General features: G+C 48.2%; 1 protein-coding gene across 1 annotated transcript in view; it reads left to right on the forward strand.

Moving 5' to 3' along the window:
- The window catches only part of LOC147725837 (extracellular calcium-sensing receptor-like), a 651892-nt gene extending 631048 nt beyond the window's left edge, over nt 1–20844 (forward strand). The window contains exon 3 of the mRNA XM_086963368.1: nt 19933–20844. Coding sequence (XP_086819494.1) covers nt 19933–20844 — 912 coding nt within the window. The remainder of the gene's footprint in view (nt 1–19932) is intronic.
- The last annotated feature ends 7028 nt before the right edge of the window (nt 20845–27872 follow it).

The raw sequence follows: 27872 nt of genomic DNA on the forward strand, positions 1-27872 counted from the left end.
CGCCGCCGACCACGCCCCCGGGGGGCAAGGCGGAGGCGGGTTTACGCCCGCCCGAAGACGGATAAAAGGAGCAACAAGCCAAGAAAGCATCCTCTTGTTCCTGTGCTCTGAAGCTGCACCTCCCCGCTGCACGTGAGCTCGAGACGGAACGAGGAGCCAATTTTGAGCGTTGTAATTTTGTTCTTGTTTTACAGATATCTTTGTTGGAGAATGCCGGGCAAGAAGGTCGGAAAGCGGGTCGGTACCGATCAGATGCTCCGCATGCTCGTAAAGGAGGTAGCCGAGTTGAAGAAACAGATGGCGGTAAAGAACGGGGAGGGAGGTCCGAAGCGAGTCGTCGGACCAGCATTGCCGGGAGTAGTCCCTAGCGAGAGAGGAAAGAGGTCCAAGAGGGGGGCACCTGGGGGGGAGGCCCCGGTTCCCGATGCACCGATAGAGGAGCCAACCCCGGTTCCGAAGGAGGGGCATCCGATCCCTGTGGTAGTCACCCCCGTGAGCGGAGAAGATATGCCTCCCGAGTTGGCTGCACAACTGGCAGCGTGGTTGGGAAAGGATAGTGAGGGCACCACGGCGGACGACGCCAGGGCAATAATGAGGCAACTGCGGGAATCTAGACAGGCTACGAAGGCACAATCTTCTGTTCCCCCGCAGGTTCCGGTGGCTGAGATCGCAGCAGGTGCAAGTTCGGCAGCAAGTACAGCACCGTGTTCAGGTAATCGGCTACTGCCGATTGCAGGGGAGGGGTCTGTACCCTCACGAAGGGAGAAAGTGGCCCAGCATGTTCCACTCGAAATTAAGGAAAAGATTTGGGCTGATAAGTATGTGAACATGTTTTCTTTGCTGACTGACCATTACGAGATCGAGCATGTGAAGGCCCAAAAAGAGCTAATGCACCCGAGTGTTTGGCGCGCAAAAATGGCCGCCTTTAAGGTCGACGAGAACATAGGTACTTGGGGCAGAGCGTTTGGCATTTTCACCTCCATTATGGGTGAGCGAAGGCCTGAGTTGTTGACGGAATTGCCTATTTATCAGACACGTATTATGGAGTATTCTCTAGCGTACGAGGGCAATCAGTGGTTTTGTTATGACAATATTTTTAGGAAGGCTAAGGAGCACGACCCAGCTCTAACTTGGGACTGTTATGACTCCATATCTTGGCAAAAAATGGAGAATTCAGGCATGTTAAAGGTACCATTGTTGGGGGGTAGCGGGGGTGAGTCTTCCCGCCAAACCTCTGGGACACCCTTTCGGACGGGTGCAGGTAACGAGCATCACTCGAAGTCGAGTGGCAACGCAGGTAAAAAGGGGATTTGTTGGAATTTTAACAGGGGAAAATGTTCAAGGCCTCAGGGGTCATGCAAGTTTAGACACGAATGTGGGGGGTGTGGACAGTCCTCTCATCCCGAGACCATGTGCAGAGCCAAAACGGGTGATAACGGTGGTAGGGGAAGCGCCAAACAGGTCTGAAATAGTCCGAGGGGCGCCTTTACCTACCCCGGTTGATACCATGGCAATGATTCCTTGGCTCAATGAATACCCGGATCATGTCTCCGCTGGGGTGTTGCGAGACGGGTTTTCGTATGGTTTCCGCATTCCAGTGGGGGATTTTCAGGGTAAAGCAAGTTGTAAGAACCAACTGTCGGTCCTGCAGCATACGGCGGTGGTACAGGTAAAGATTGGGAAAGAGGTGACTCGAGGGCGGGTTGCCGGTCCATTCGATTTACCACCGGTTGCTAACTTTGTTTGTTCCCCCTTAGGGGTGGTCCCCAAGAAGGACGCGGGTGAGTTTAGGCTGATACATAATTTGTCAGCCCCACGAGGTCTTTCCGTGAATGATGCGATAGACCCGGAAGTTTGTTCGGTGCGGTACGCATCTTTCGATGAGGCCGTCGCCATGTTGAATCGCCTGGGGCCCGGAGCGCTGATGGCCAAATCAGACATCGAGTCAGCGTTCCGGTTGCTCCCGGTACACCCAGACGATCAGCGTCTCCTTGGTTTCATGTTTCAGGGTCGCTATTACATGGATAAATGTATGCCAATGGGTTGCTCCATATCTTGTGCTTATTTTGAGAAGTTCAGTTGTTTTTTGCAATGGGTATTCACAAGAAAGACGGGTTTTCAGCATGTGATGCATTATCTCGATGACTTTCTGTTCCTGGGGGCAGCTGGGGATCCAGAATGTGGACAGGCTTTAAAAGAGTTTTGTGTCTTAATGAATCACTTTGGCGTGCCATTGGCACCAGGTAAGACTGTGGGTCCCTCGACTTCACTCGAGTTTCTGGGGATCGAGCTCGACTCGAGGGAGGGTTGTTTTCGGTTGCCCAAAGAAAAGGTGTTGAAATTCAGGGCATCCCTTGAAACATGTATTCGAGAGACGAAGGTAAACCTGCATCAATTGCAACAAACGGTGGGCCAGTTGAATTTTGCCCTTAGAGTAATCCCAATGGCCCGCCCCTTTTCCCGCTCGATTGCACAAGCCATGGTCGGCCTTAAGGAGGGACACCACCGCACGAGGCTCTCGGCAGAGGTTCGCCAGGACATGCGCATTTGGTTGGCATTCCTGGCGGATTTCAATGGTCGAATTGTCTGGAACAAGCCGGCGGTGTCCTCCGAGGAGCTGGGGCTGTGGACAGATTCGGCGGGAGTATAGGTTTTGGCGCCATATTCGGTACGCAATGGTCGGCTCAAAAATGGCCGACATGGTGGCATGAGTGCGGGCTGACAAGTAACATTGCTTTCCTCGAACTCTTCCCTATATTGGTGGCCCTGAAAACATGGCCTGAGGGGTTCCAAGATCACTCTGTGGTGTTCTGGTCTGATAACATGACCGTGGTTGAGTGTATCAATAGTCAGGCAGCTCGTTGCAAATGGATTCTGAGACTGCTTAAAGAAATTGTATTGTTGTGTATGCAGTTGAATGTGCTCTTTAGGGCGCGACATGTCCCAGGGGTGCTGAACCAAGCGGCTGATGCGCTTTCTCGTTTCCGTATGCAGGCCTTCTGGGGTTTTCTGCCCACAGCGGACCCGGTGGCGGCACCCTTTCCCGAAGCTCTCTGGTCTCTCGGTGCCCCGAACTACAAAACCTCATGGGAGAGAGTTTAGCACCCAGGACAAGGAAGGCATATCAAGGGGCGTTCCGTTCCTATTGGTCCTTTTTGGGTTCTGCTAGGGGGGAGCTTTGGGGCCAGGAAGAGCTTGTCGTACAATTCTTGCTGTCTTTACATCAGGCAGGCAAATCCGTAGCTACGGCCCAGAGGGATCGGGCCGCCATTTCCTTTATGGCAAGGGCTCATGGGATCCAGGACCCGACAGCGTCTTTCGTGGTGCAGAAAGCGCTACGTGGGTGGCAACGCCTTGAGGGTCGCAGAGTAGATGAGAGGCACCCGATAGGTCTGGATAGGTTGGCCCTGTTATTATCCGTACTCCCTGCGACATGTTCATCCCAGTATGAAACAGTGTTATTCCGGGCCGCCTTTGCGTTAGCATTCCATGGGGCAATGCGGGTAAGCGAACTGGTGGCGAAGAACAAGCGGGATACGGTGGGGGGACTGTGCCGAGAGCACATTCAGGTAAAGAGGGAGACGATGACTGTCTCGTTTGTCAGGTCCAAGGCCGATCAGGGTGCGATAGGGGATTGTGTAGTCATACATCGGATTCCCGGATCTCCCATGTGCCCTGTTGTTTGCGTAGAGGAATATTTAGCGCAGAGGGCGTCATCATGGGGGGGACCTTGTTGAGGCACGCTGATGCCACCCCACTGACGAGGTTTCAGTTCCAGCGGGTGCTTTCAATGGCAATTTCGGCCACGGGCTTGAACCCCGGCGAGTTTGGGACCCATTCCTTTCGAATAGGGGCTGCTACTGAGGCTACAGCCAGGGGTCTGAGTGTAGAAAAAGGGAAACGTTTGGGGCGTTGGTCCTCGAATTGTTACAAAAGGTATGTGCGGTTGCACATGTTGTGAAGCTGCTATCATGTACTCACGCTTCTTGTTTTTGTTTGGTTTACAGTTTCGCAAGCTTACGAGGCGGGGCGGACTGTGCAGTCGACCCGACACCTGGGAACCAGCGGTCAAAGATCACCGGCTGCGGAAAAAGTGGTGTGGGTCGTGGGCCACTCATACGTGAGGCGTGCCGCGGACGTATTCAAAGCAGGTGACATAATTCACATGGCTGGGGAATACGGGTACAGGGTGACCTTCTACGGAAGGGGCGGGCTCTGTATTGACCAGTTTCAATCCTTTTTCGAGGGTTTGTTAGGGCGGACAAGGTCACCGCCGTCTATAATCATAGTCCATCTTGGGGGTAATGATTTGGTGACCACTGGTAGACGACTGCTTCTCGAGGCAATGCTTTCCACTGTAAGTTGGTTGGCGAGAAGAGTTCCAGGGTGCACAATTGCATGGTCCCATATGATTCCACGAAAAGTGTGGCGGGGGCGATTTCGGTTTCTGCTCTGAATCACTCAGTGAAGAAGGTAAATAACAAGTTGGGTAGATTGTTTCGTTCAAGTGCACTGCATTCTATTCCGCATGGTTGTATCAAGGGGGACAGTATGTATTTGGGAGATGGGGTCCATTTGTCCCGGGTGGGGAATGAGTTACTCATAGGAGACCTCATAGCTTGGCTAAAGAGTTTAAAACATGACCTTTAGGAAGGAGTTGTTGTGGGGGGTCCGGATAGCCGGTCAACTATCCGGCCTGTGGCGGTAAGGTCATGATCGGTGAGCAGTAGTTGGAAGATCCCTATGGGGGGGCGTCACCCATTACGGATGGGAGCGCCCGGGGGAGGTGGCCATTGGCCCCTCAACGGAGAGGCGGTCCCTTCTAAGGATGGGCCGCCGAAAGTAAAGGAAAGGCGGTCAAGGCCCCTTCCTTGATAGGAGGGGCTACGGGCCCCTCCTGGGGAATTTCCCGGGGCCAGGACATCTGCGACGGCAGATGTGGTAAGTTGTGTGGGGTGGGGAGGGGGTTTACGCTACCTTCTAGACACCTCACACGAGTCCTCGGACGACCTTTAAATGGCGTCGAGTTCATTGGGGCCCCCGTCAAGTCAAGGGAAATTGGTAGATGCATTTGAGGTACAGCCTCTGTGCGGTCGCCCCTCCCAAGTGGGGGGGTAATTCTGGTTTAGGGATCTGACACCGGTTACGACCTTGCCGTTGGCCCTTAACGTTAGGATGTACAATTTCAAGTTAAATGTTTTGTAGGATGTTAGTTCGGCTAGGAGAACCTTTGTATTAGAAATATGTTAAGGTTAGCCAAACATCGTAATGTGGAAATGAAATTGTACATAATATGAAACTGTTATTTTAATGTTTTGATTTTGTTTCATATTTTAATAAATACGGCCGGGAGGGTCACTCCCTCCCGCCTTCCAAAAGTTCAGAACCGTTTCCGTTTTCCCATCCTTGGGGATTGCGTCGAGAGGGGGTGGCGGGTATCTCAGCCATATGGAAAGGGGCGACCATTCGGTCCCCCCGAACGTATGGTGGAGTACCCCGATCCCCCCGGGAGGCCATCTTGGGCGGGAGGCGAGTCTCGGCTGGTATGCCCGAAGCGGCGTAGCCGGGGCGCGCCTTTTCCCGCCCTGGAGTGGGTTGTCCTAGACGCTGACGCCGCCGACCACGCCCCCGGGGGGCAAGGCGGAGGCGGGTTTACGCCCGCCCGAAGACGGATAAAAGGAGCAACAAGCCAAGAAAGCATCCTCTTGTTCCTGTGCTCTGAAGCTGCACCTCCCCGCTGCACGTGAGCTCGAGACGGAACGAGGAGCCAATTTTGACCCACCCACCAGCCCCTGAAGACAGCAAGTGGTTTTTGAATAAAGTTTTGATATGGTAACTCTATTTCTTACAGGTGTGATGATGAACGTGTTAGTTGTGTATGTAATAAAGAGAATGATCATCTAGAGTATGTTTTCGAATAAAATTTTTCACTAGTGTTGATCAGTAAATCTTACGTGAAGTAGTTATGGTTGTCTTTTTATTTTAGTAATTTAGTTAATTGTCGTATTTATTTTGGTCGGGCGGTAAGGTCATGATCGGTGAGCAGTAATTGGAAGATCCCTATGGGGGGGCGTCACCCATTACGGATGGGAGCGCCCGGGGGAGGTGGCCATTGGCCCCTCAACGGGGAGGCGGTCCCTTCTAAGGATGGGCCGCCGAAAGTAAAGGAAAGGCGGTCCTTGATAGGAGGGGCTACGGGCCCCTCCTGGGGAATTTCCCGGGGCCAGGACATCTGCGACGGCAGATGTGGTAAGTTGTGTGGGGTGGGGAGGGGGTTTACGCTACCTTCTAGACACCTCACACGAGTCCTCGGACGACCTTTAAATGGCGTTGAGTTCATTGGGGCCCCCGTCAAGTCAAGGGAAATTGGTAGATCAATTTGAGGTACAGCCTCTGTGCGGTCGCCCCTCCCAAGTGGGGGGGGTAATTCTGGTTTAGGGATCTGACACCGGTTACGACCTTGCCGTTGGCCCTTAACGTTAGGATGTACAATTTCAAGTTAAATGTTTTGTAGGATGTTAGTTCGGCTAGGAGAACCTTTGTATTAGAAATATGTTAAGGTTAGCCAAACATCGTAATGTGGAAATGAAATTGTACATAATATGAAACTGTTATTTTAATGTTTTGATTTTGTTTCATATTTTAATAAATACGGCTGGGAGGGTCACTCCCTCCCGCCTTCCAAAAGTTCAGAACCGTTTCCGTTTTCCCATCCTTGGGGATTGCGTCGAGAGGGGGTGGCGGGTATCTCAGCCATATGGATATTCTAGCACCATACATTAGACACCATATCAAACTCTCCTTTGAGGCAGGAGTAGTCCCCCAAAGATGGAAGGAGGCAGTAGTTGTCCCTATTAGAAAGAAACCAGGGATTAGTGCCAGCCACCTGGAGAATCTTCGACCTATATCTCTTCAACCATTCTTCACCAAGATCACGGAGAAGGTGGTTAATGCTCAGGTAATGGATTACATGAAACAAGCCAGCCTACTCCACCCCACGCAATCGGGCTTCCGAGCCTCTTATTCCACAGAGTCGGCGCTGCTTCTGTCCACTGAAACCATCCATCCGCTGGTGGATGCTTGACAGACAGTGGCACTGATTTTGTTGGACCTTAGCTCTGCCTATGACACCATGGCTCATCCCATTCTGATTCAGCGCCTTAAGGAGTGCGGAATAACCATCCTAGCTCTGAAGTGGCTAAGCTCCTTCTTACAGGACAGGAGTTTTCAAGTAACCAAAGGGCAGTATTACTCTAAGAATAAGACTTGGTCAGGTGGTACCCCAGGGATCATTACTAAGCCCTACGCTTTTTATTCTGTACATCGCCCCACTGTCAAATATCATTGATAAATACGGCATTAGCATTGTGTCATTCGCGGATGACATGCAGCTTGTCGTATCTCTGTCCCAATCTCAGGAAGAAGCTGCCACAAACTTCTCAGCCTGCCTCCAAGAGCTCGCAGTCTGGATAGCTAACAACTGTCTAAAGCTGAATGGCGGGAAGACTGAGGTCCTCATTGTGGGAAACGCCCCCGCGATATGGTTGTTGAGTTGGTGGCCGCAGACACTGGGCGCCACTCCCCTCCCCAAGCAGGAGGTCAAAAAACTGGGGATATGGCTAGACTCCACCCTCTCTTATGACCACCACACCAGGATGGTGGCAGGAAAGTGCGTTGGCATAATGAAGGCCATTCAGAAAATCTTAGATGTGCTCCCAGTAGCAGCCAGGAAAACTCTAGTCTGCACATTTGTCACCTCTCGCTTGGACTACGGGAATGCACTCTATATAGGGGCCAATAAAAAGAGTGTGCAAAGACTACAGTACATTCAAAATGCCGCCGCCTGCCTGGTCCTGATGCTTCCCGGGAGAGCCTCATCAAAAAGGGCCCAAACTACTCTCCACTGGCTCTCTATAAGGGAAAGAATCATATTTAAAACTATGTGTATTAGTCAACAAATTATGTTGAGGTAAGGCCCGGAGTACCTGCACAACCTACTGGCCCCTTACATGCCTCCCAGAGCACTGCGTTCCCAAGGCGCAGGTCTGGTGAAAGTCCCAGCTATAAAAAAAACGAGAATGGGAGGCTGCTCGTTTTGCTACCTGGACGCAAAGCAATGGAACGATCTTCCTCTAGACCTCCGTATGGAACAGTCAGAGAACACCTTTAGAAAAAAACTGAAACTTGGCTTTTCCAGGGTTAAAACATTGCTTTCCCTTGAACTCTATTGTCCCATTCTTTCGACCTTTCTTCATGCTCTTTCTGACCGCATCACGGGGACACAGCAGTCAGTGTAACCAGGCGCTCTACAAGCTCTTTTTAATTAATTAATTAATTATCTGTTTCTTTGGAGAATGGATACTGATGCAGCCTGGGTAGAACGGTCCCTTATCGCAGTGTTATCCTTACATGAATTGAGTTGGCAAAGATGAAATCTGAGGCCCCTGGAGACTCAATGAACAAAGACAGAGACCGGACATAACGATGATTATACATTGTCCATATTGCGATCGCTTAGTCGGTGACCAGCAGAACCCCATATTTGGGCCATTATTTCAATGACCTCAAAACAAAACTGTAGCTCCTCTTGGGATTCTATAACCCAGTGACCCTCTCGGTGGAAGAAACAATTTGCAGGGCAGCTGTAACTTGTGACCCAGCAGAACTGGTGCATTAGCCGTCATTGTGAGGAGCGCATTAGTAAAGGCCATCAGGTTGATGGGTGTCACTCTTATCGGCCTGTCTGTGAGATGTGGGCGGGTTCGAGACCTGAGTCTCAATGGGATAACCTCAGGGGTTCAGCAGGTCACTGTCCCATCTCTGAGATATGAATGTTCAGGTTCAGGTTGGATATTAAATCTCTTCATAGGAGATTGGTTGAGGATGATGGGTGACATAGCAGCTGTTGCAGTATGCAGTTGCCTCCCATGTCTATCTCCAGAGGTTTTGATCCCTTATTTTAGACATGAATTTGTTGTCCCTGTTTCAATTAGGAAGCTGTGAGGTGTGTTATTTATCAACACTTTTATGGTGCGTATTTCCTCGGACAAGACGGAGGTCCTCCTCCTCGGACCGAACCCCTCAGCCTGGGACGACTCCTGGTGGCCCACCTCCCTGGGCACCACCCCGACCCCAACCAACCACGAACGCAACCTGGGAGTCATCCTTGACTCAAAACTCTCCATGACCAACCAAATCAGCGCAATCTCCTCAACCTGCTTCTACACCCTCCGCATGCTCCACAAGATCTACAGATGGACCCCCACAGACACCCGGAAAACCGTCACCCAGGCCCTCATCAGCAGCAGACTCGACTACGGCAACGCCCTCTATGCCGGAGCCCAGTACAAGCTCATCTGCAGACTCCAAAGAATCCAGAACGCCGCAGCATGCCTGATCCTCGATGTCACCCGAAGAGACCACATCACCCCCCACCTGAGAGACCTGCACTGGATCCCCGTCGACCTTCAAGCTCCTCACCCATGCACACAAGGCCCTCCACAACGCCGGCCCGGAATACCTCAACAGCCGACTGTCATTCTACGTACCCAACAGGAACCTCCGTTCCGCCAACCTCTCTCTGGCCTCCGTCCCACGCATCCACAGGACTACTACCGGGGGCAGATCCTTCTCCCACCAAGCCGCCAAGACGTGGAACTCCCTCCTTCTTCTCCTACGCCAGACTAAAGACCCGCAGGCATTCAGGAGACTGCTCAACACCTCGCGGGTGTGTAGTGCGCTTTAGAAATTCTAAGATTGATTGATTGATTGATTGACCGTTGGGTCATGACAGAATGGGGCATTTGAGAGTGTGTGGGTCATCCACCAGGTTCAGCACTGACCCATGTTGCTCCTGCATCTTACCTGTTTCTGAGACCAGAGGAGGAGTTATGACATGGTTCGGTCTTTGGGAGCTCTCTGTTCTGCTTTCTTGACTCCTGCTACTACATGCTTTATCCTTCCCGAACCTCTGCGGCTGCACGTTCAATGCTGATGATGCCTTCTGCTCCATTTTGGTCACAGCTGTTCTGACCAGTATTGTCTCTTCCATGCTCATGGGTTTCACAGTGATGTCTTAGTTCCATCCCAACCTAATATTTTCAATCCCTTCTCTCCTGTTCTTTCCTTCTCTCCCACCTCAGGAGGCATTGCTGTACGTAGGAGAAATTCCCCTTGGGATTTCCTCTCTCGTATCTGCTGCACTCCTCTGCCGTAGCCATGCCCTCTGGCTCAAATGACCCTCCCCTGGGCCAGGACCAGTCAAATTGGTTCACCATCTGAACCCAGTCTGCTAGCAAGTCGCTGAACTGGCGTGCAAACATTTCTCCTTCATCGCTCGCTAGAATATTCAATGGGGGTCAGCCTATAATAGTGATGTCCCATCCTGGTGGATAGATCCCGGAGGACTAGGATCCATTGGCTCACCCCCACTGGTTGCTTCATTGTCTCGAACAACTATGAATCTCCCTGTCACTTGGGTGTGCTCACGGTGGGCGAGCCCGTTCTTTGCGTCACTGAGGTTCGATGGGCTGAACGTGACGGGCGGTGGCATTGAACTTAAGGGAGTACTAGCCCTGGACTGGGGTGGTACTGGGATTGTCTGCTAGATGTACTTGCCTGAGTCTAACGGTTCGTAGTGTGGTAGGGGACAGGCTCTCTCAACTAGCAGGTTTGTATATCCTAATGCGGGGCATTGCACTGACAGCCCAGCGTGGAGCAAGTGTGATGATGAAGCATGCCACCCTTCGGTGGGTAGGGCAATCTTTCCTAAGAGGACAGGCTCCCAATACCCAGTCTCATGCTCCAGAGAGAGTGTCCTAGAGTTACATACAGAACAGTATACTTTGTTGTATTGATCTAGATATTTGGAGAGTGTATACTGGACCCAAAATCTCCTCGTCCTTCTTTATTGTGATAGGCATTATTGATGAATGACATCTGATAAGTACTGATACCCTGGTGATTGATATTTAGTAAATATTGCTAAATAGAAGTTTCCAATTCAGATGGGGAATGAGATTCAGATGTTTGTGCCTTTTACCCTGCTGAGCTCTACTTGTTGTAAATTCAGCCTGCCCGACTTTATTGCAGGAGCAAATTATTGTGATGCATATTTCCAACATGCACGCACACAGGGGGTTGCACTGGGGCTGCCATTGACGAAGACACTCACAATTGAGGCGGCATCAGCTCAATACTAGTCATCCTTTTCCTCCTCTGGGATGTAAAACCCAACAGTCTAACTTGTGCTGTGTCTACATGGCCTGCCCTGCATATCACCTGGTTTACTTTAACTATATCCACTTTGGCAAAGGGCTTTCTTTCAAAACACATTACAACACTCACAGAACTCACAAGTAAAGTTGATCCTGTCACACTTTTACCACTGTGATCCGACCTTCTTGTAAGCACAGGTTTGCTAAAGATCTTCCTTCTTTGCCCCTGAACTCCCCCAGAAGGGGTTACTCATAAACACCTCAATCAAACTGAGGCATTCTTGTTTTCAGGAAAGATTTAATAGGAAAACACCAAGATACAAATCTCAACCTGGAAAAAATATCTTCACATGTATGAACTTTGAGGATGATGATGATACACACACACACTAGCTCTCAGACATTGTCACGGTATGTGGAGTTAAGAAGGAACTTCTTAACATTCTTATTTACTTTTCTTAACTTCATATTTACATATCTTGCAACATGCATGTATGTGTGTGTGTGTGTGTGTGTGTGTAAGTATATTCGTACTTTCATGATTGTTTGCTATATTAGGTCGATAGTTTTGTTGTTGAGAGTCTGCCATGGAGCCTCCAGCAAAACCTGTCTACCCCACAGGAAATTGAACAGGAAACCACATTTCCAAAGGCAGTAGAGCACTGTCTGACACCTGTACCTATATCCTCTCCCAGTACTATATGTCTAGCTCCCACAATTTACCGCTCAGGTTCTTGCATTCCCTTTCTGCCACGTGCACAGAAAATATAAGCCTAACTCTCACAAACAACACTGATCAAACATCAGGCGTCTGCTATCCTCGGCTGTGGGTGGAATGCAGGTGAGAAGGAGCGAGTGGGCTGAGCAGAGAGGATGCTGCTGCTGTCGAGGTGTTCTATTAACCCCTTCGCCGCGGTGTGAATTTTCACTGCGGCGCAAGGGGATTTAGGGGGTGAGCGCGGCGCTGCGTTGCTCATGAAGGAACCACGCCATCATGAGTCACGGGCGGTGTGTGCTCATCACAGCGTGGTTCCGTCACGTCCCCGCCCGCTTATTAATTTTCCCGCACAGGTGGAGAATTAATGCCGTGTGGGCGGAGCGGCAGCGGCATGACGGAACCATGCCGTCATGAGCACACACCGCCCGTGACTCATGAAGGCGTGGTTCCGTCATAAGCAGGAAACAGGTTAAGTAACCTGGAACCTCTTCAAAAAACCTATTACCTGCTAACCTACGTGAACTGGCTACCTGACTCTGACTTACTAGGAAGGAAACTTAATTTACAACACATTCCAGCCTGTATTGAAGCAGCTTTGCCATCATAAAGAGGCTTAAGAACTGTGAGTAGCCTTGCATTCCTGTTAATACTCAGTGATGAAGATGACCAGAACCTTACACAAAGCCTTTTGCAAGTTGTGTTGCATCTGACCACTTAAACAAACGGCATACATTAGTGGGGTTACCTCATGTATCACTCTACAAGTAGTACGGACAGAATATGGCTGAGATACCCGCCACCCCCTCTCAACACAATCCCCAAAAGGAGGGAAACCGGAAACAGTTCTTGAAGTTTTTGGAAGTGGGAGGGAGTGACCCTCCCGGCCGTATTTATTAAAACAAAAAATTAAAAAACATTTAAACATTAATGTACAAATTTCATACCACATTGCGATGTTTGGCTAACCTTAACAGATTCTCTAATACAGAGGTTCTCCTAGCCGAACTAACATCCTACAAAACATTTACTTGAAATATTGAAATTGTACATCCTAACGTTTAAGGGCCAACGGCAAGGTCGTAACCGGTGTCAAGATCCCTAACCAGACATACCCCCCCCCACTTGGGAGGGGCGACAGCACTGAGGCGTACTCAAGTGCAACTACTACCAATTTCCCTTGACTTGACGGGGGCACTTATCAACTCGACGCCAGTTAAAGGTCGTTCGAAGACTCGTGTGAGGTATCTAGAAGGTATCGTAGACCTCCCCCCAACCCCACACAACTTACCGCATCTGCCGTCGCAGATGTCACTGGCCCCAGGAAATTCCCCAGGAGGGGGCTGTAACCCCTCCTACACAGGAAGGGGCCTTGACCGCCTTTCCTCTTCTTTCGGCGACCCATCCTTAGAAGGGACCGCCTCCCCGTTGAGGGGCCAAAGGCCACCTCCCCCGAGCGCTCCCATCCGTGTTGGGTGACGCCCACTCATAGGGATCTTCCAATTAGTGCTCACCGATCATGACCTTACCGCCCGACCAAAATAAATACGACAAATGCTAACTAAACGAAACTACATTGGCCACTATGACCGAAAAAGCCTGTTTATAAATGGACCTTAAATCCGAAGTTCTTTAAACACAAACTTGTAAAATTAGACCAATCTTTATTACACATTCAACATCAAGATAACACTAAAACAACCTGTAAACGAAATAGAATAATTGATCAATGTTATTGAAACAACTGGCTGTCCTCAGGGGCTGGTGGGTGGGTCAAAATTGGCTCTTCGTTCCGTCTCGAGCTCACGTGCAGCGAGGAGGTGCAGCTTCAGAGCACAGGAACAAGAGGATGTCTTCCGGTCTTGCGTCCCTTTTTATCCATCTTCAGGGCGGGCGTAAACCCGCCCCTGCCTGCCCCGAGGGCGTGGCCGGCCACGTCAGTGTCTAGGCCAGCCCACTCTAGGGCGGGAAAAAGCACGCCCCGGCTACGCCGCTTCGGGCATACCAGCCGAGACGCGCCTCCCGCCCAAAATGGCTTCCCGGGGGGATCGAGGCACTCAGCCATACGTTCGGGGGGACCGAGTGGTCGCCCCTTTCCATATGGCTGAGATACCCGCCACCCCCTCTCAACACAATCCCCAAAAGGAGGGAAACCGGAAACAGTTCTTGAAGTTTTTGGAAGTGGGAGGGAGTGACCCTCCCGGCCGTATTTATTAAAACAAAAAATTAAAAAACATTTAAACATTAATGTACAATTTCATACCACATTGCGATGTTTGGCTAACCTTAACAGATTCTCTAATACAGAGGTTCTCCTAGCCGAACTAACATCCTACAAAACATTTACTTGAAATATTGAAATTGTACATCCTAACGTTTAAGGGCCAACGGCAAGGTCGTAACCGGTGTCAAGATCCCTAACCAGACATACCCCCCCCCCACTTGGGAGGGGCGACAGCACTGAGGCGTACTCAAGTGCAACTACTACCAATTTCCCTTGACTTGACGGGGGCACTTATCAACTCGACGCCAGTTAAAGGTCGTTCGAAGACTCGTGTGAGGTATCTAGAAGGTATCGTAGACCTCCCCCCAACCCCACACAACTTACCGCATCTGCCGTCGCAGATGTCACTGGCCCCGGGAAATTCCCCAGGAGGGGGCTGTAACCCCTCCTACACAGGAAGGGGCCTTGACCGCCTTTCCTCTTCTTTCGGCGACCCATCCTTAGAAGGGACCGCCTCCCCGTTGAGGGGCCAAAGGCCACCTCCCCCGAGCGCTCCCATCCGTGTTGGGTGACGCCCACTCATAGGGATCTTCCAATTAGTGCTCACCGATCATGACCTTACCGCCACAGGCCGGATAGTTGACCGGCTATCCGGACCCCCCACAAAACTCCTACCTAAAGGTCATGTTTCAACGATTTTAACCATGCTAAGAAGTCTCCTAAGAGTAACTCATTCCCCACCCAAGACAAATGCACACCATCCCCCAAATACATACTGTCATCATTAATACAGCCATGAGAAATAGAATGCAATGTCCTGGAACGGAACAACCTACTCACTTTATTGTTAAGCTTTCTAACAGAATGGTTCAAAGCAGGAATAGAGATAGCCCCCCGCCACACCTTTCGTGGAATCAAATGGGACCATGCAATCGTGCACCCCGGAACTCTCCTCGCCAACCAACTTACAGTGGAAAGCATTGCCTCCAGGAGCAGTCGTCTACCGATGGTGACCAAATCATTGCCCCCAACATGCACTATAACTATAGACGGCGGTGACCTTGTCCGCCCTAACAAACCCTCGAAAAATGTTTGAAACTGGTCAATACAGAGACCGCCCCTTCCGTAGAAGGACATCCTGTACCCGTATTCCCCAGCTACGTGAATCATGTCACCTGCTTTGAATACGTCTGCGGCACGCCTCACGTATGAGTGGCCCACGACCCACACCTCCTTTTTCACAGCCGGTGATGTCTGACCGCTGGCCCGGTGTAGGGTCGACTGCATAGTCCGCCCCGCCTCGTAGGCTTGCGTAACTGAAACCAAACAAAAACAAGAAGCGTGAGTACATTATTACAGCTTCACAACATGTGCAACCGCACGTATCTTTTATAACAATTGGAGGACCAACGCCCCACTCGTTTCACTTGCTCAACATTAAGACCCCTGGCTGTAGCTTCCGTAGCAGCCCCTATCCGAAAGGAATGGGTCCCAAATTCGCCCGGGTTCAAGCCCGCAGCGGCAATTGACATCGCAAGCACCCGCTGAAACTGAAATTTCGTCAGTGGGGTGGCGTCAGCGTGTCTTAACAAAGTCCCCCCCCATGATGCCACCCTTCGTGCTAGGTAATCCTCTAAACACTTTACCGGAGATATGGAGGACCCAGGAATCCTGCGTATGATGACGCAGTCACCCATCCCATCTTGGTCAGTCTTGGACTTTACAAAGGAGACAGTCATTGTTTCTCCCCGTATCTGAACGTGTTCCTGGCACAAACCCCCCGCCACATCCAGTTTGTTCCTTGCAACCAATTCGCTTACCCGCATTGCTCCGTGAAATGCTAGCGTAAAAGCGGCTCGGAACAGCACCGCCTCAAACTGAGATGAACATGTGGCGGGGAGTGTGGCCAACAACTGGGACAATCTATCCAAACCTATCGGGCTCCTTTCATCTACTCTGCGACCCTCAAGGCGTTGCCACCCACGCAGCGCTTTCTGTACAACGAAAGACGCTGTTGGGTCCTGGATAGTGTGTGCTCTGGCAACCAAGGAAATGGCAGCACGATGCCTCTGGGCCGTAGCCACCGATTTCCCAGCCCTACGTAAGGACATCAGGAAATTCACTACCCATTCCTCGTGACCCCAAAGTCGCTCTCTATCATTCCCCAAAAAGGCTAAATAGGCCCGAAACGCCCCTTCGTATGCCTTCCTCGTCCTTGGTGCTAGACTCTCTCCCACGAGGTGACGAAGTTCGGGGCACCGAGAGACCAGAGAGCTTCGGGAAAGGGTGCCGGCTCTGGGTCCGCTGAGGGGAGGAAAGCCGAAAAAGCCTGCATTTGAAAACGAGACAGTGCGTCAGCCGCCTGATTCATCACCCCTGGAACATGCTTTGCTCTGAATAGCACGTTCAATTGCATACACAGTAAAACAATTTCCTTAAGCAGTCTTAAAATCAGTTTACAACGTGCTGCCTGACTATTGATGCACTCGACCACGGTCATATTGTCAGACCAAAATATGACAGAGTGATCTTTGAACCCATCGGGCCATGTTCTCAAGGCCACCAAGATGGGAAACAGTTCCAGGAAAGCAATATTACTCGTCAGACCATTCTCATGCCACCATGTCGGCCATCTTTGTGCCGACCATTTTGTGCCGAAGATGGCGCCAAAACCTATGCTTCCTGCCGAATCTGTCCATAGCCCCAGCTCTTCAGAAGACACGGCTGGTTCATTCCAGACGATTCTACCATTGAAATCCGCCAAAAATGCCAACCAAATACGCATGTCCTGGCGGATCTCGGCCGATAGTCTCGTGCGATGATGGCCCTCTTTAAGGCCGACCATCGCTTGGGCAATTGAACGGGAAAAGGGGCGGGCCATTGGTATTACCCTCAAGGCAAAATTCAACTGTCCCACCACCTGCTGTAATTGTTGCAGCGTAACTTTTGATGCATTTATACACATTTGCAGCGCAGCCCTGAACTTCAACACTTTCTCAGCTGGCAAACGGAAACACCCCTCAATGGAGTCCAACTCGATCCCCAGAAACTCGAGGCAAGTCGTAGGACCCACTGTTTTTCCCGGCGCCAATGGCACGCCAAACTGTTTCATTAACACACAAAATTCGGCCAAGGCCCGGCCACATTCAAGACCCCCGGCTGCCCCAAGAAACAGAAAATCATCAAGGTAGTGCATTACATCTTGGAAACCTGTTTTCTTTGTGAAAACCCATTGTAGAAAACTACTGAATTTCTCGAAATAAGCACAGGATATAGAGCACCCCATTGGCATACACCTATCCATGTAATAACAACCCTGAAACCTGAATCCCAGGAGACGCTGGTCGTCTGGGTGTACCGGGAGCAATCGGAACGCTGACTCGATATCTGACTTCGCCATCAGCGCCCCGGGCCCCAGGCGATTCAAAATGGCTACGGCCTCATCGAAGGATGCGTACCGCACCGAACACACTTCTGGATCGATTGCATCATTTACGGAAAGACCTCGTGGAGCTGATAAATTATGAATCAGTCGGAACTCACCGGGGTCTTTCTTGGGGACTACCCCTAAGGGAGAACAAACAAAATTCTGGACCGGGGGTATACTAAACGGGCCGGCGACCCGACCTCGAGTCACCTCTTTCCGGATCTTATCCTGTACTACGGACGTATGCTGCAGGACGGAAAGTTGATTTTTACACTTATCCACACCTTGAAAGTCCCCTACCGGGATGCGGAAACCATACGAAAAACCGTTCCGCAGCACCCCAGCAGAAGTACGATCCGGGTAGTCACTGAGCCAAGGAATCATCGCCAGGGTATCAATCGGAGTGGGTAAAGGCGCCCCTCGGACTATATTAGACCTGTTTGGCACCTCCTCTCCCCCCGTTATCACCCGTTCTGGCTCTGCACGAGGACTCAGGATGGGACGACCCACAACCACTACATTCATGCTTGAATTTACACGATCCCTGGGGTCTAGTACATTTACCTCTGTTGTAATTAAAGCAGAAACCCCTTTTTCCGGTATTGCCGGTAGGTTTCGAGTGATCGTCGGCACCCGTACCTGATCGAAAGGGCGTCCCCGCATATTGCCGGGAGGATTCGCCAACATTACTTCCCACCAACGGCATTCTCAACATTCCTGACTCCTTCATTTTATCCCAAGTCAAGGCATCATAACAATCCCAGGTTAAACTTTTATTATGCTCCTTTTCTTTTCTGAACAGATTATCGTAACAGAACCAATGATTACCCTGGTGCGATGTCGAGTACCCCATGATTCGTGATTGATAGATTGGGAACTCGGAAAGCAACTCAGGTCTACGTTCCCCCAAGATTGATGTAAAGATTCCCCAAGCATTGCCCCAATTGCCGATATTCTCATTTACTTTAAAGGCGGCCATTTTTGCGCGCCAAACACTCGGATGCATGAGATCCTTCTGACTCTTTACATGCTCTACCTCATAATGATCAACAAGCAATGAAAAAATGTTCACATAATCCCCCGCCCAAATCTTTTCCTTAATTACCAAAGGAACATGTTGCCCCAACTTTTCTCTCCGAGAGGGTGTTGACTCATCCCTCGCGATCGGCAATGGCCGCTTACCTGCACCTGACGCTGCCTCTGTGGTCGCAATCGTCCCTGGTGACTTGTCCCCTACTGCAGCCGGCACGGGCACCTTGGCTGCTTCCCGTTTCTCCCGCAATTGCTTTATCAGCGCCTGCGCATCGACAGCCGTGGCGCCCTCGTTACCTTTACCCAACCACGCTGCCAATTGTGCTGCCAGCTCGGGCGGCATATCATCCTCGGACACGGGGGTGACCACAACGGGAATCGGATTCCCCTCCTCCGGCACGGGAGTTGGAGCCTCGAGCGGGGCACTGGGACCCGGGATGTCTTCACCCGCTGCCCCCCTCCTGGGCCTCTTGTTTTTCCCTCCCGGGGCTGCTCCCGCCAAAGGACGTTTTGGACCCCTTTCCTCATTCTTGTCCACCCGCTTCTTTAGCTCGGACATCTCCTTCATGAGAACACGCAGCATCTGGTCGGTATTCATGCGCTGTCCCACCTTCTTCGGCATTCTCCAACAAAGTAACTGCAAAACAAACAAGAACGATTAAAACGCTCAAAATTGGCTCTTCGTTCCGTCTCGAGCTCACGTGCAGCGAGGAGGTGCAGCTTCAGAGCACAGGAACAAGAGGATGTCTTCCGGTCTTGCGTCCCTTTTTATCCATCTTCAGGGCGGGCGTAAACCCGCCCCTGCCTGCCCCGAGGGCGTGGCCGGCCGCGTCAGTGTCTAGGCCAGCCCACTCTAGGGCGGGAAAAAGCGCGCCCCGGCTACGCCGCTTCGGGCATACCAGCCGAGACGCGCCTCCCGCCCAAAATGGCTTCCCGGAGGGATCGAGGCACTCAGCCATACGTTCGGGGGGACCGAGTGGTCGCCCCTTTCCAAAAGATCAATCATTCCTGGGCCATGCTGTGGGATCGATTATATGCCATTGTTTTCTAAAGCAAGGTTCTCAATCCAGCTGTTAATTAAACCTTGTTTTGCATAATCAGAGGTGAAACAGGTATTTTACCTAAATATCTTGACAGAAAACAAAACAATCAGAATATATTTTTTGTTAAATATTTAATAATGTTTCTGAAGATCGGGTTTGCTATGCCAATATTTTATCTTCATTCAGACCAGTGATTTGTTATATATTCTGTCTGTCTCTAATCGCCCATATAAGAGTTTTCACTAGTTCTCTCAATATTTTGTTCTCGTTTACAGATTAGTTTTGGAGCCATGGACCCCATTTTCAGTAACAAATTGAGCTTCCCCTCCTTTTACCGGACTGTTCCCGATGAGTCCTTCCAGCTGGAAGGCATCTCTCAGTTGTTAAAACTTTTTTCCTGGAGCTGGGTCGGGATTCTTGTTTCTGAGACTGACAGCGGTGAGAGGGCTTTGCGACAACTGACGACGCTGATCACCGAGGGTGGAGGATGCGTTGAGTTCTTTTATATGTTACCTGTTACAGGTTTAGACCGGGATACTGTTGGCAGGCTGGAGCCGATGTTCATGACTATCGTGAAAAGTACCGCTCAGGTCATCATTCTGTACGGCGCAGGGACAGAAACCCTGTTCTTTTTATTTAATGGTATGGATCTCAAAATGCCTCCTAAGGTTTACATTGTGTTCGGGGATGATGATTTAAGGCATCTGTATCGCTTTCCATATTCCTGGAAAGAAATAAATAAAATCATCACATTTAAAATCAAGAAAGGGGAAATCATTGGATTTACAGATTTTCTTCATGGTGTCAGTCCTGCCATGTTTCCAGAGTATGGTCCCTTGGACATCCTATGGGAAAGACTTTTTGAATGTGTGTCAGCTGGAAGAGGGAATAGGAACGGGTTTAATGGCCGTATTTGTTCAGGAAATGAAACTTTGCAAGGTGTTGATGTGCCTGACTATGATGTTGTGAACTTTAGATATACATTTAGTGTCTACACAGCTGTCTATGCTCTCGCACACGCTTTACATGAGATGCTTGAATCAACCTCCAAGGATGGAACAGCTGGTGCTGCTGGGAGCTTCCGTCAGGATTTCAAGCCCTGGAAGGTAAGGGATCTTGCAAACACCTGCAATGCCATATGTGGCTCTTTCCATAATAACACTGACCCCCTGGCCATGACTTTTTAACAGCAGCTTCATGTATTTCATTTAGTATAGGTTTTAAATATATCTGTTGATAGTATAATGCAGATAAAATGCTGGCAGGTCAAACCTCGTCTGATATGGGCTGTACCCAACAGGATATGTGATATTATCCTCAGTAGAATCACTTTAGAAAACATACTACTGAGTTGATCATTTCCCTCCATGGATTTTCACTAGGGCAGGGCGGAACTGACATACTTCTCTATAGCTTTATTACTTGCAATTGTGATATCGATTCATAATTACACAAGAATCATAATCCAGCATTTAGCACTATTTTATAAGAACAAAATACACCCTTGTGTCTGAACTTGGCCTGAGGATGCTTTTTGCACTAAGAAAATAGAATGAGATGCTACAGACAGCGCACGGCAGACGTCAGCGGCTTCGCTCTCTTTTAGATCCTTGTTCCTGCGCTCCTGGAGCAGTAATCGTGCCCCAAATTACTCTTAATTACTCAATCTGAAGTAATCGTGTAATTTCAATAATTTCACATCTCAAGAGTAATGAGTAATTTCTGAAAAAAACTCTGGTTACTCCGGTGTAAACAAAGTACCCCCGGGCCATATTTTCACACTTGGGATAGAGTATCTGTGGGCGTCGGTACTATGAGGGCACGGGCATCGACTAAAATGTATTTAAACTCAATTGTAAATATGTAATATTATTATTATTGTTATTATTAGTATTATTGTTATTACTATTGTTATTATTATTGTTGTTAGTATTATTACGTTTAGTGTTACTAAAAATAATATTATTAGTAGTAGTAGTAGAAGTATTGCTAGTGTTATTATTATTAGTAGTAACATTATTACTATTCTTATTATTAGTGTCATCCTTATTATTAATATTAATATTATGATCATTAGTAGTATTATTATTATTAAGACAATAGTTGTTTTGTTGCATTCTTGTTGTTTTGATAATGCGAGGAATGCATCATCCTTCAGCTCGATGAGTCCATTCTTCAAGATTAAGAGATGAAGGAAACTTATGGGATCATAAATAAACACAAATCTAAAGGGCTCAGCCGCCATCTTGATTCCCAAAAATATTTAAATCTACCAGAGATGAGTGCGCTTTGTGATGCAATCTGAAAATTCCCCTGCAGCTGTCTTCCAGACTGTTTCCTACTGCACAACGCCCGGAAACTTCTGCTCTCATTCCTGATATTCTATATAATGCAAGAAGCATATTTGGCGGAGCGTGAGTGATGCAAGGTGGAAGTATCATGTGATACGGCTGGCGGATCTTATCATGTAATACTAACACAATATCCAAAAGTGGACCTCGGATTCACCCGTAGCAGCCTTAGCTCATCCCTGACAGAGAGGCACAGAGCAGTCAGGTGTACGTCAAGGAACAGGAGCTCAGCATTTCACAGTATCAGCATTGACAATAAGTAAGCGACAAGACTCAAAAGAAATCTTGAGACCAATGAATAAAAATCGATTGTATTTTTATATAAATGTCGACACCAAAATAAGCATTGTATCATAAATGCAACCGGAGTTCTGGATCATTAACGTCTTCAAAAATAGATGCACTTCAAACTATCACACTGGTCTCATTGAAATGAGTGAGGCAAATCACAGGTGACACTCAGGCACATGCAGGGTGAGTTCAACCAAACCCTCTTGTGGATAAGGTCTTGCGGGTCCCCAGATCAAGGCCTACAAGTCAATACTCTCTTACCTTGCCCAGGACGCCTGGGTGCAGATATGCACTGGCGGTCCTTGGTGAAGAGGTCTATCCTCTGAGAGTAGAGGCCTTTGAGGTCCTAGGACCTGGGTTCAACAGCTGGATTTCATGTACGTTGCTCAATGGCTCTGGGTACAGATGTAGCTGGCAGCTGTCAATCACTAATGACCCTTTGATACACACTCGGATACACCATCTTCAGAATGCAGTAACACAGCAGCCGTGTCATTGCAGACGTCTGTCACTGTGAGATGTTCTCATGTTGGAGATGACGTTCACAGGGTTGATCACCCGACTAGCTATCACCAAGCCATGGCTGCTGCAAATATAGTCCATGGTTACTTCTGTGGCTGGATTTTGACAGGAGTAGAGTAGTGGCTTGAGCCATGGGGAAAGCTTAGCTACCACCCTGGGCTTGCAGGACACCTCTTCAGATTGGGCTCACTCTCGATAGGCCCAGCCAATCACAATTATTTTCAAGCAAACTGTCAATTCGTGTGCAGCTTGCAGGTGACTGGTCCCACCAATCCAAGGAGTCTGCTTTGGTTTCTGACATCACTCGAGATCCTCCTGCTGTGAGCAACAAGCTTTTCCCACGGACACAAATCGATTGCACAGTCCCAGTACATGGTCTCTTCAGTGCAATTAAGTGTCCTATCTAAGCACTGCAGCAGAGTCCAAAGTCCTATTTTAGGTGTCGGCATCTTCTTTGAGCCTCTTCTTTGACTGAAAGTCAGAAGTGAAGATATGGTGTCAGGAAAGCCACTTAAAACCCATGTTATCTGATGGACCACCAATTACTTACAGTACACCTTGTATTACAAGGTTACTGTAGGTAAATATATGTAGGAACAATCATATCAACACCTTTAATATATTGCACTCTACCTCCTGAGCTTAGGAGGACAACCTTAAGAGCATTAAGGCAGTGATGTGGCTCTGCAGCACATGGTGTGTGCAGAGTCACTCTCGAGCAAACGGGCAGCTCATCCAGGGCTACAATGGCAGACCTGTAGACATGCTTTTCCTGAGTCACACTAGGAGGCACAAAACAATTCTGCAGCCCTGGTGACCTCTCTTAACACCCTTGCACTGGCTATCACTGGTACAATATACAAGGGAGTTAGAAGAAGTGATACGTGCTGTGCTAATTAAGTGCTCTAATTCAGTTACCTTTTTGGGAAAGCGCACTGGCACGGAGAACTGTTTAGCAGGCCCCAGTGCACTGTCAGAGTCAAAACCAGCATTTAGCAGATTGAAAAAGGGCAAAAAGTGGGAGGCATCTCCAAAGAAGCCCAGCTTGCTATAGAACCCCCTCCAAGACAACACGGCCAGCTGACTCAACCCACATCTGGGAGAATAATCCTGGCTTATTATGTAAGGAAGAAGTGAGCTAACTGGTTATTTTTTTGCAGCGCCTACTCTGCCTGACATACTCTCTGTAAGGACGGTCCTTCTCAGAAGCTGACCCATCTCAACAATGATAGGACCCATTGTAAAACTAACCTTTGCTATAACTGTATTTTTTCTCCCCTGTTATCTTCAGTAGTAATGTGCCTGACCCTTCTAATCTTAACTGTGTTAGTGCAACACCTAGCTTACCCACAAAGGTTCCGCAACACTTGAGGGACCCCAACATGACCAAGAGGGTCAGGGGGTCTAACCTTCTTTTAGCTGTGGGGTTTGTCTCCCATGCCAAACATAATGCTGCCATGAAGGCTAGCACCCAGAAAAGGATATGTTGCAGGGATTCTGCTCATGCACAGAACTATGCGCAGGAAACCGGTACCTCGGTGCATTGTGGTGTACCAAAAAGCCACCTCAGTGCCTAGAACCAGAATCCGACTAGCAATAGTCGTCTCACTCATTCTCTGTACTACAGCAAAGTTACCAATGATTAGACAACCTAGAAAATGTGACTTAGTAAACTCTCAGGAATAATGGGAATCAAGAACACTCTTCTACTCTAACACTCATACTAGTCCAGAACGTGAGTAACCAGAGACACGGTATAGTTTAAAATACTTATCTTAACTAACATGCTCTAAGATGCAGTACCCTAGCCAACACTAACAGCAAAATGCATAAGAATAATACAATCAGCATTCTTACAATTCCATAAAACACAAAAGGGAATATCATATTATAATGACAGTGGAAACAGGACTATAGCACATTTACCACCCTCCCTGTGCTGGAAGCTCATTTATGTATAATTATAGAAGACCTCTAGGCTTTGTCAGTGGACCCCATACCTCCAAGATCAGATGCAATTGATCACATCCCAGGACAATCACAGATCACCTCAGTTGGAAAGCTTTTCTCCAAGTGCCCTTTCATGCATGTAATGCCATATTAAAAAGCACCCGAGTTTCAGTTGGACAGCTGTGCCTCCTGTTATGTCAATGTGCGTGGGACCGACCAATGTGAATCAACAGCATACATTTTTATTCGACCTTGAACACGCTGTGCAGACAGAGAGCGTAGTGTACATCTAGATATGTGAAAATCAGAACGTTCTCATGTGAAGAAGGCAATCCAGGTATTTGTGAGAACAGAGCCCTGCCTTGTTGTGTGCAAAAGTGGCAAAATGGTGTCTAAGGATATATTTCACTCATGCTAACTTAACAATGTCTGCAGTTAACCCCATATCCTCACTACATTCTCCCTTTGGTCAGGCCAATGGACAATGGACTCAATAGAATACATAGGGCAAGTCAGAGTGAGCAAGAATTAAGTGCATTCATGTGAACAGGGCCCTGCTGGTGTGTGAGTAGTGTGCGACCCCACCCCAGTTGTAATGGGTAAAAAAGTTAGAGGGAGAAAATTAAGGGGAAAAGCCAGCCCAAAAAAAATCATTAAAAAAGTTTCCATCCGATGATGGAAGTCAGCCAAGTCAATCCATAAGCGTGTACGTGCAATACGTTGCAACGACCTCAAAGATGAAGTAACTGTTATTGTCAGAAAAGAGAGTCGCCATCCAGTTCATCAAAGTGAACGAACATACATGTTCATCAACAATGGGAGTCTCTAGCACCATCAAAGGACAACCTGTGTGTTCTTCAAGAAAATGTTTGTTGTAGGAAATCATGTGCAGCTGCACAAGCATCCCATTCTGCCAAAACTCTAAGCATTAGCAGTTCGTAATCTGGGGCAGGAGGCAAATATCCAGTGCCCATTCAAAGGAGCATTCCAGGCAGTGGAAGACACGTTGCACGCAGGTGAAGTATGCGAATCAAAAAGACAATCCATAAGCCACGCTTAGAGTGGCATGGGGAAGAGTACCGTAGCATTCAAGCATATGACTATGAAGCTGTAACCGCAGAGAGAGCAGCCATTTCGAAGCAGGCAAATCAAGAGCAGCACCCCAGCAGCCAAGGCAAGTATTAGTGGAAAGCTGCTGAAGATGCTGGAGAAAATAGAATGAAAAAATGGCAGTATCACAACAAATATAGTTTGGAATGAAGTCATAAGCCCGCAGCCCACAAGTTTAAAAGAATGGGCCAAGCCTGTAGTAGTAGAGGCATTGAACATGGTTTAGATCAAGCACCAAAGTGAAGAGGGAGGTCAGTATTAAGAAGCGCTTGCACCTCTGTGGGGGTGTAAGCCACGTGAAGGACAAATGTTTCACTGGAAGATGTGAGCACAACTTCTTTGTGGACAATAAAGCTCTTATCCAGCTCAATTGATTGCACTCTACCTTCAAGTTTCGAATGGAAGGCCAAATCGGGATGATGAGCCACCCATGTGGGGGTTGAAAAAGTACATTTGTACAGCAAAACATACGTTGTGAGACTGTAACAATGTAAGGGATGACAGCTAACATACCACAGCATTCTTCATTATTTGAAAGCAAAATAGCTACGGTTTACAAGCAGGGTAAACGTAGGTGTGATAGATGGTACTGGATTACCCTTTAAAACACATGCTAAATTCAGGGCTTCTAAATTATAAGCACCATGCAACTTAATAAGTTTTGCACATAAGTGAATGATCAGGTAAGGAGACACATGATTTCCCAGTTAAATACACCTCTTTGCCATCCCGTAGGCATCTGCATGTGAATGGCATGAGCGCACCTAGGGAAGGAATGCGCTAACTAGGGGTTCATATCGGGCCAGGGGATATTGTTGCATTCACAAACTAAACTTAAACAAGGAAAATGCCTAAGTTATAATCCCATAGATGAGCCATACCGCTGAATCAGTTTCAGCCACTGAAAAAGGCAAAAGGTCTAACTTTTCAATGTGTAACAGAGAGTATGAAGCATTCTTCATGGACATAAACGGTTGTATATCAGTCAAGTTAAATGGCAAAAATAATGAGGATGCGCTCATGTAGTACCAAGGATCCTTACCCATCTTTAAAGTTGCATATTTGAACACAATTGATTTTTACCATGATACAAAACAGACACTTTATCATGTACGATATCAACAACAGATGAGACAATATTGTCCAATGTGTAAATGCGGGAGGACAGAGTGTTAATGCTATTATCAACTATTGCAAGTACTTTTTCCAAATTAGCTTGGTCTATTGCCCTAAGACGTGAAGCAGCTTCAACTTGTGACAGTTTCCAGACTTTATTGTAAATAAAATGAATTAATATCACCAATCTAGGACCTGCAGGGCCTTTTAATAAAATCTGTCAAATCAATGGGGCCAATTCACAGAACTAACTGAAGACAAATCCTAAACTTACTATTTTTGGTATTCACAGAAGGCATTTAGTAGTAGTAAAGTTAGGATTGTGTCTTAAGCTTGACTTAAGACAAACTTAAGATAGACTTAAGGTAGACTTAGGACAGACTCAAGACAGACTTAAGACAAACTTAAGACAGACTTAAGACAGACTTTAGACATATTTAAGACAGACTTAAGACAAAATCCTAACTTTACTACTACTAAATGCCTTCTATGAATACCAAAAGTAGTAAGTTTAGGATTTTGTCTTAAGTTAGTTCTGTGAATCGGGCCCAATATCATATGTTAATGAAGATAATTGTTTCACTGATGTTAGCGCTGAGTGTTTCAACCAATTTTGACATAATTCCCTTACTAAACAGGTTGTAACCGAATGGGAGCTAGAAAAGTGTGGATCAGGTCTATCCTATACAAAACCAGGTACCTTGCCTATAAAACAGTGTTCGCAAGAATCTGAACTCGTTTGCCAAACCAACCAACCTAGTGGGTCCAGGCTAGAAACATTGAATGAATCAATGGAAAGTAATGACTGCAATTCATCAAGGGTCAACTCAGTATGAATATTTCAGGTCTCATAAGTTTGCAGATGAGCAATTTTA

The sequence above is a fragment of the Lissotriton vulgaris genome, chromosome 3_1 (assembly GCF_964263255.1).
Source record: "Lissotriton vulgaris chromosome 3_1, aLisVul1.2, whole genome shotgun sequence".
Classification (NCBI taxonomy): Eukaryota; Metazoa; Chordata; class Amphibia; order Caudata; family Salamandridae; genus Lissotriton; species Lissotriton vulgaris.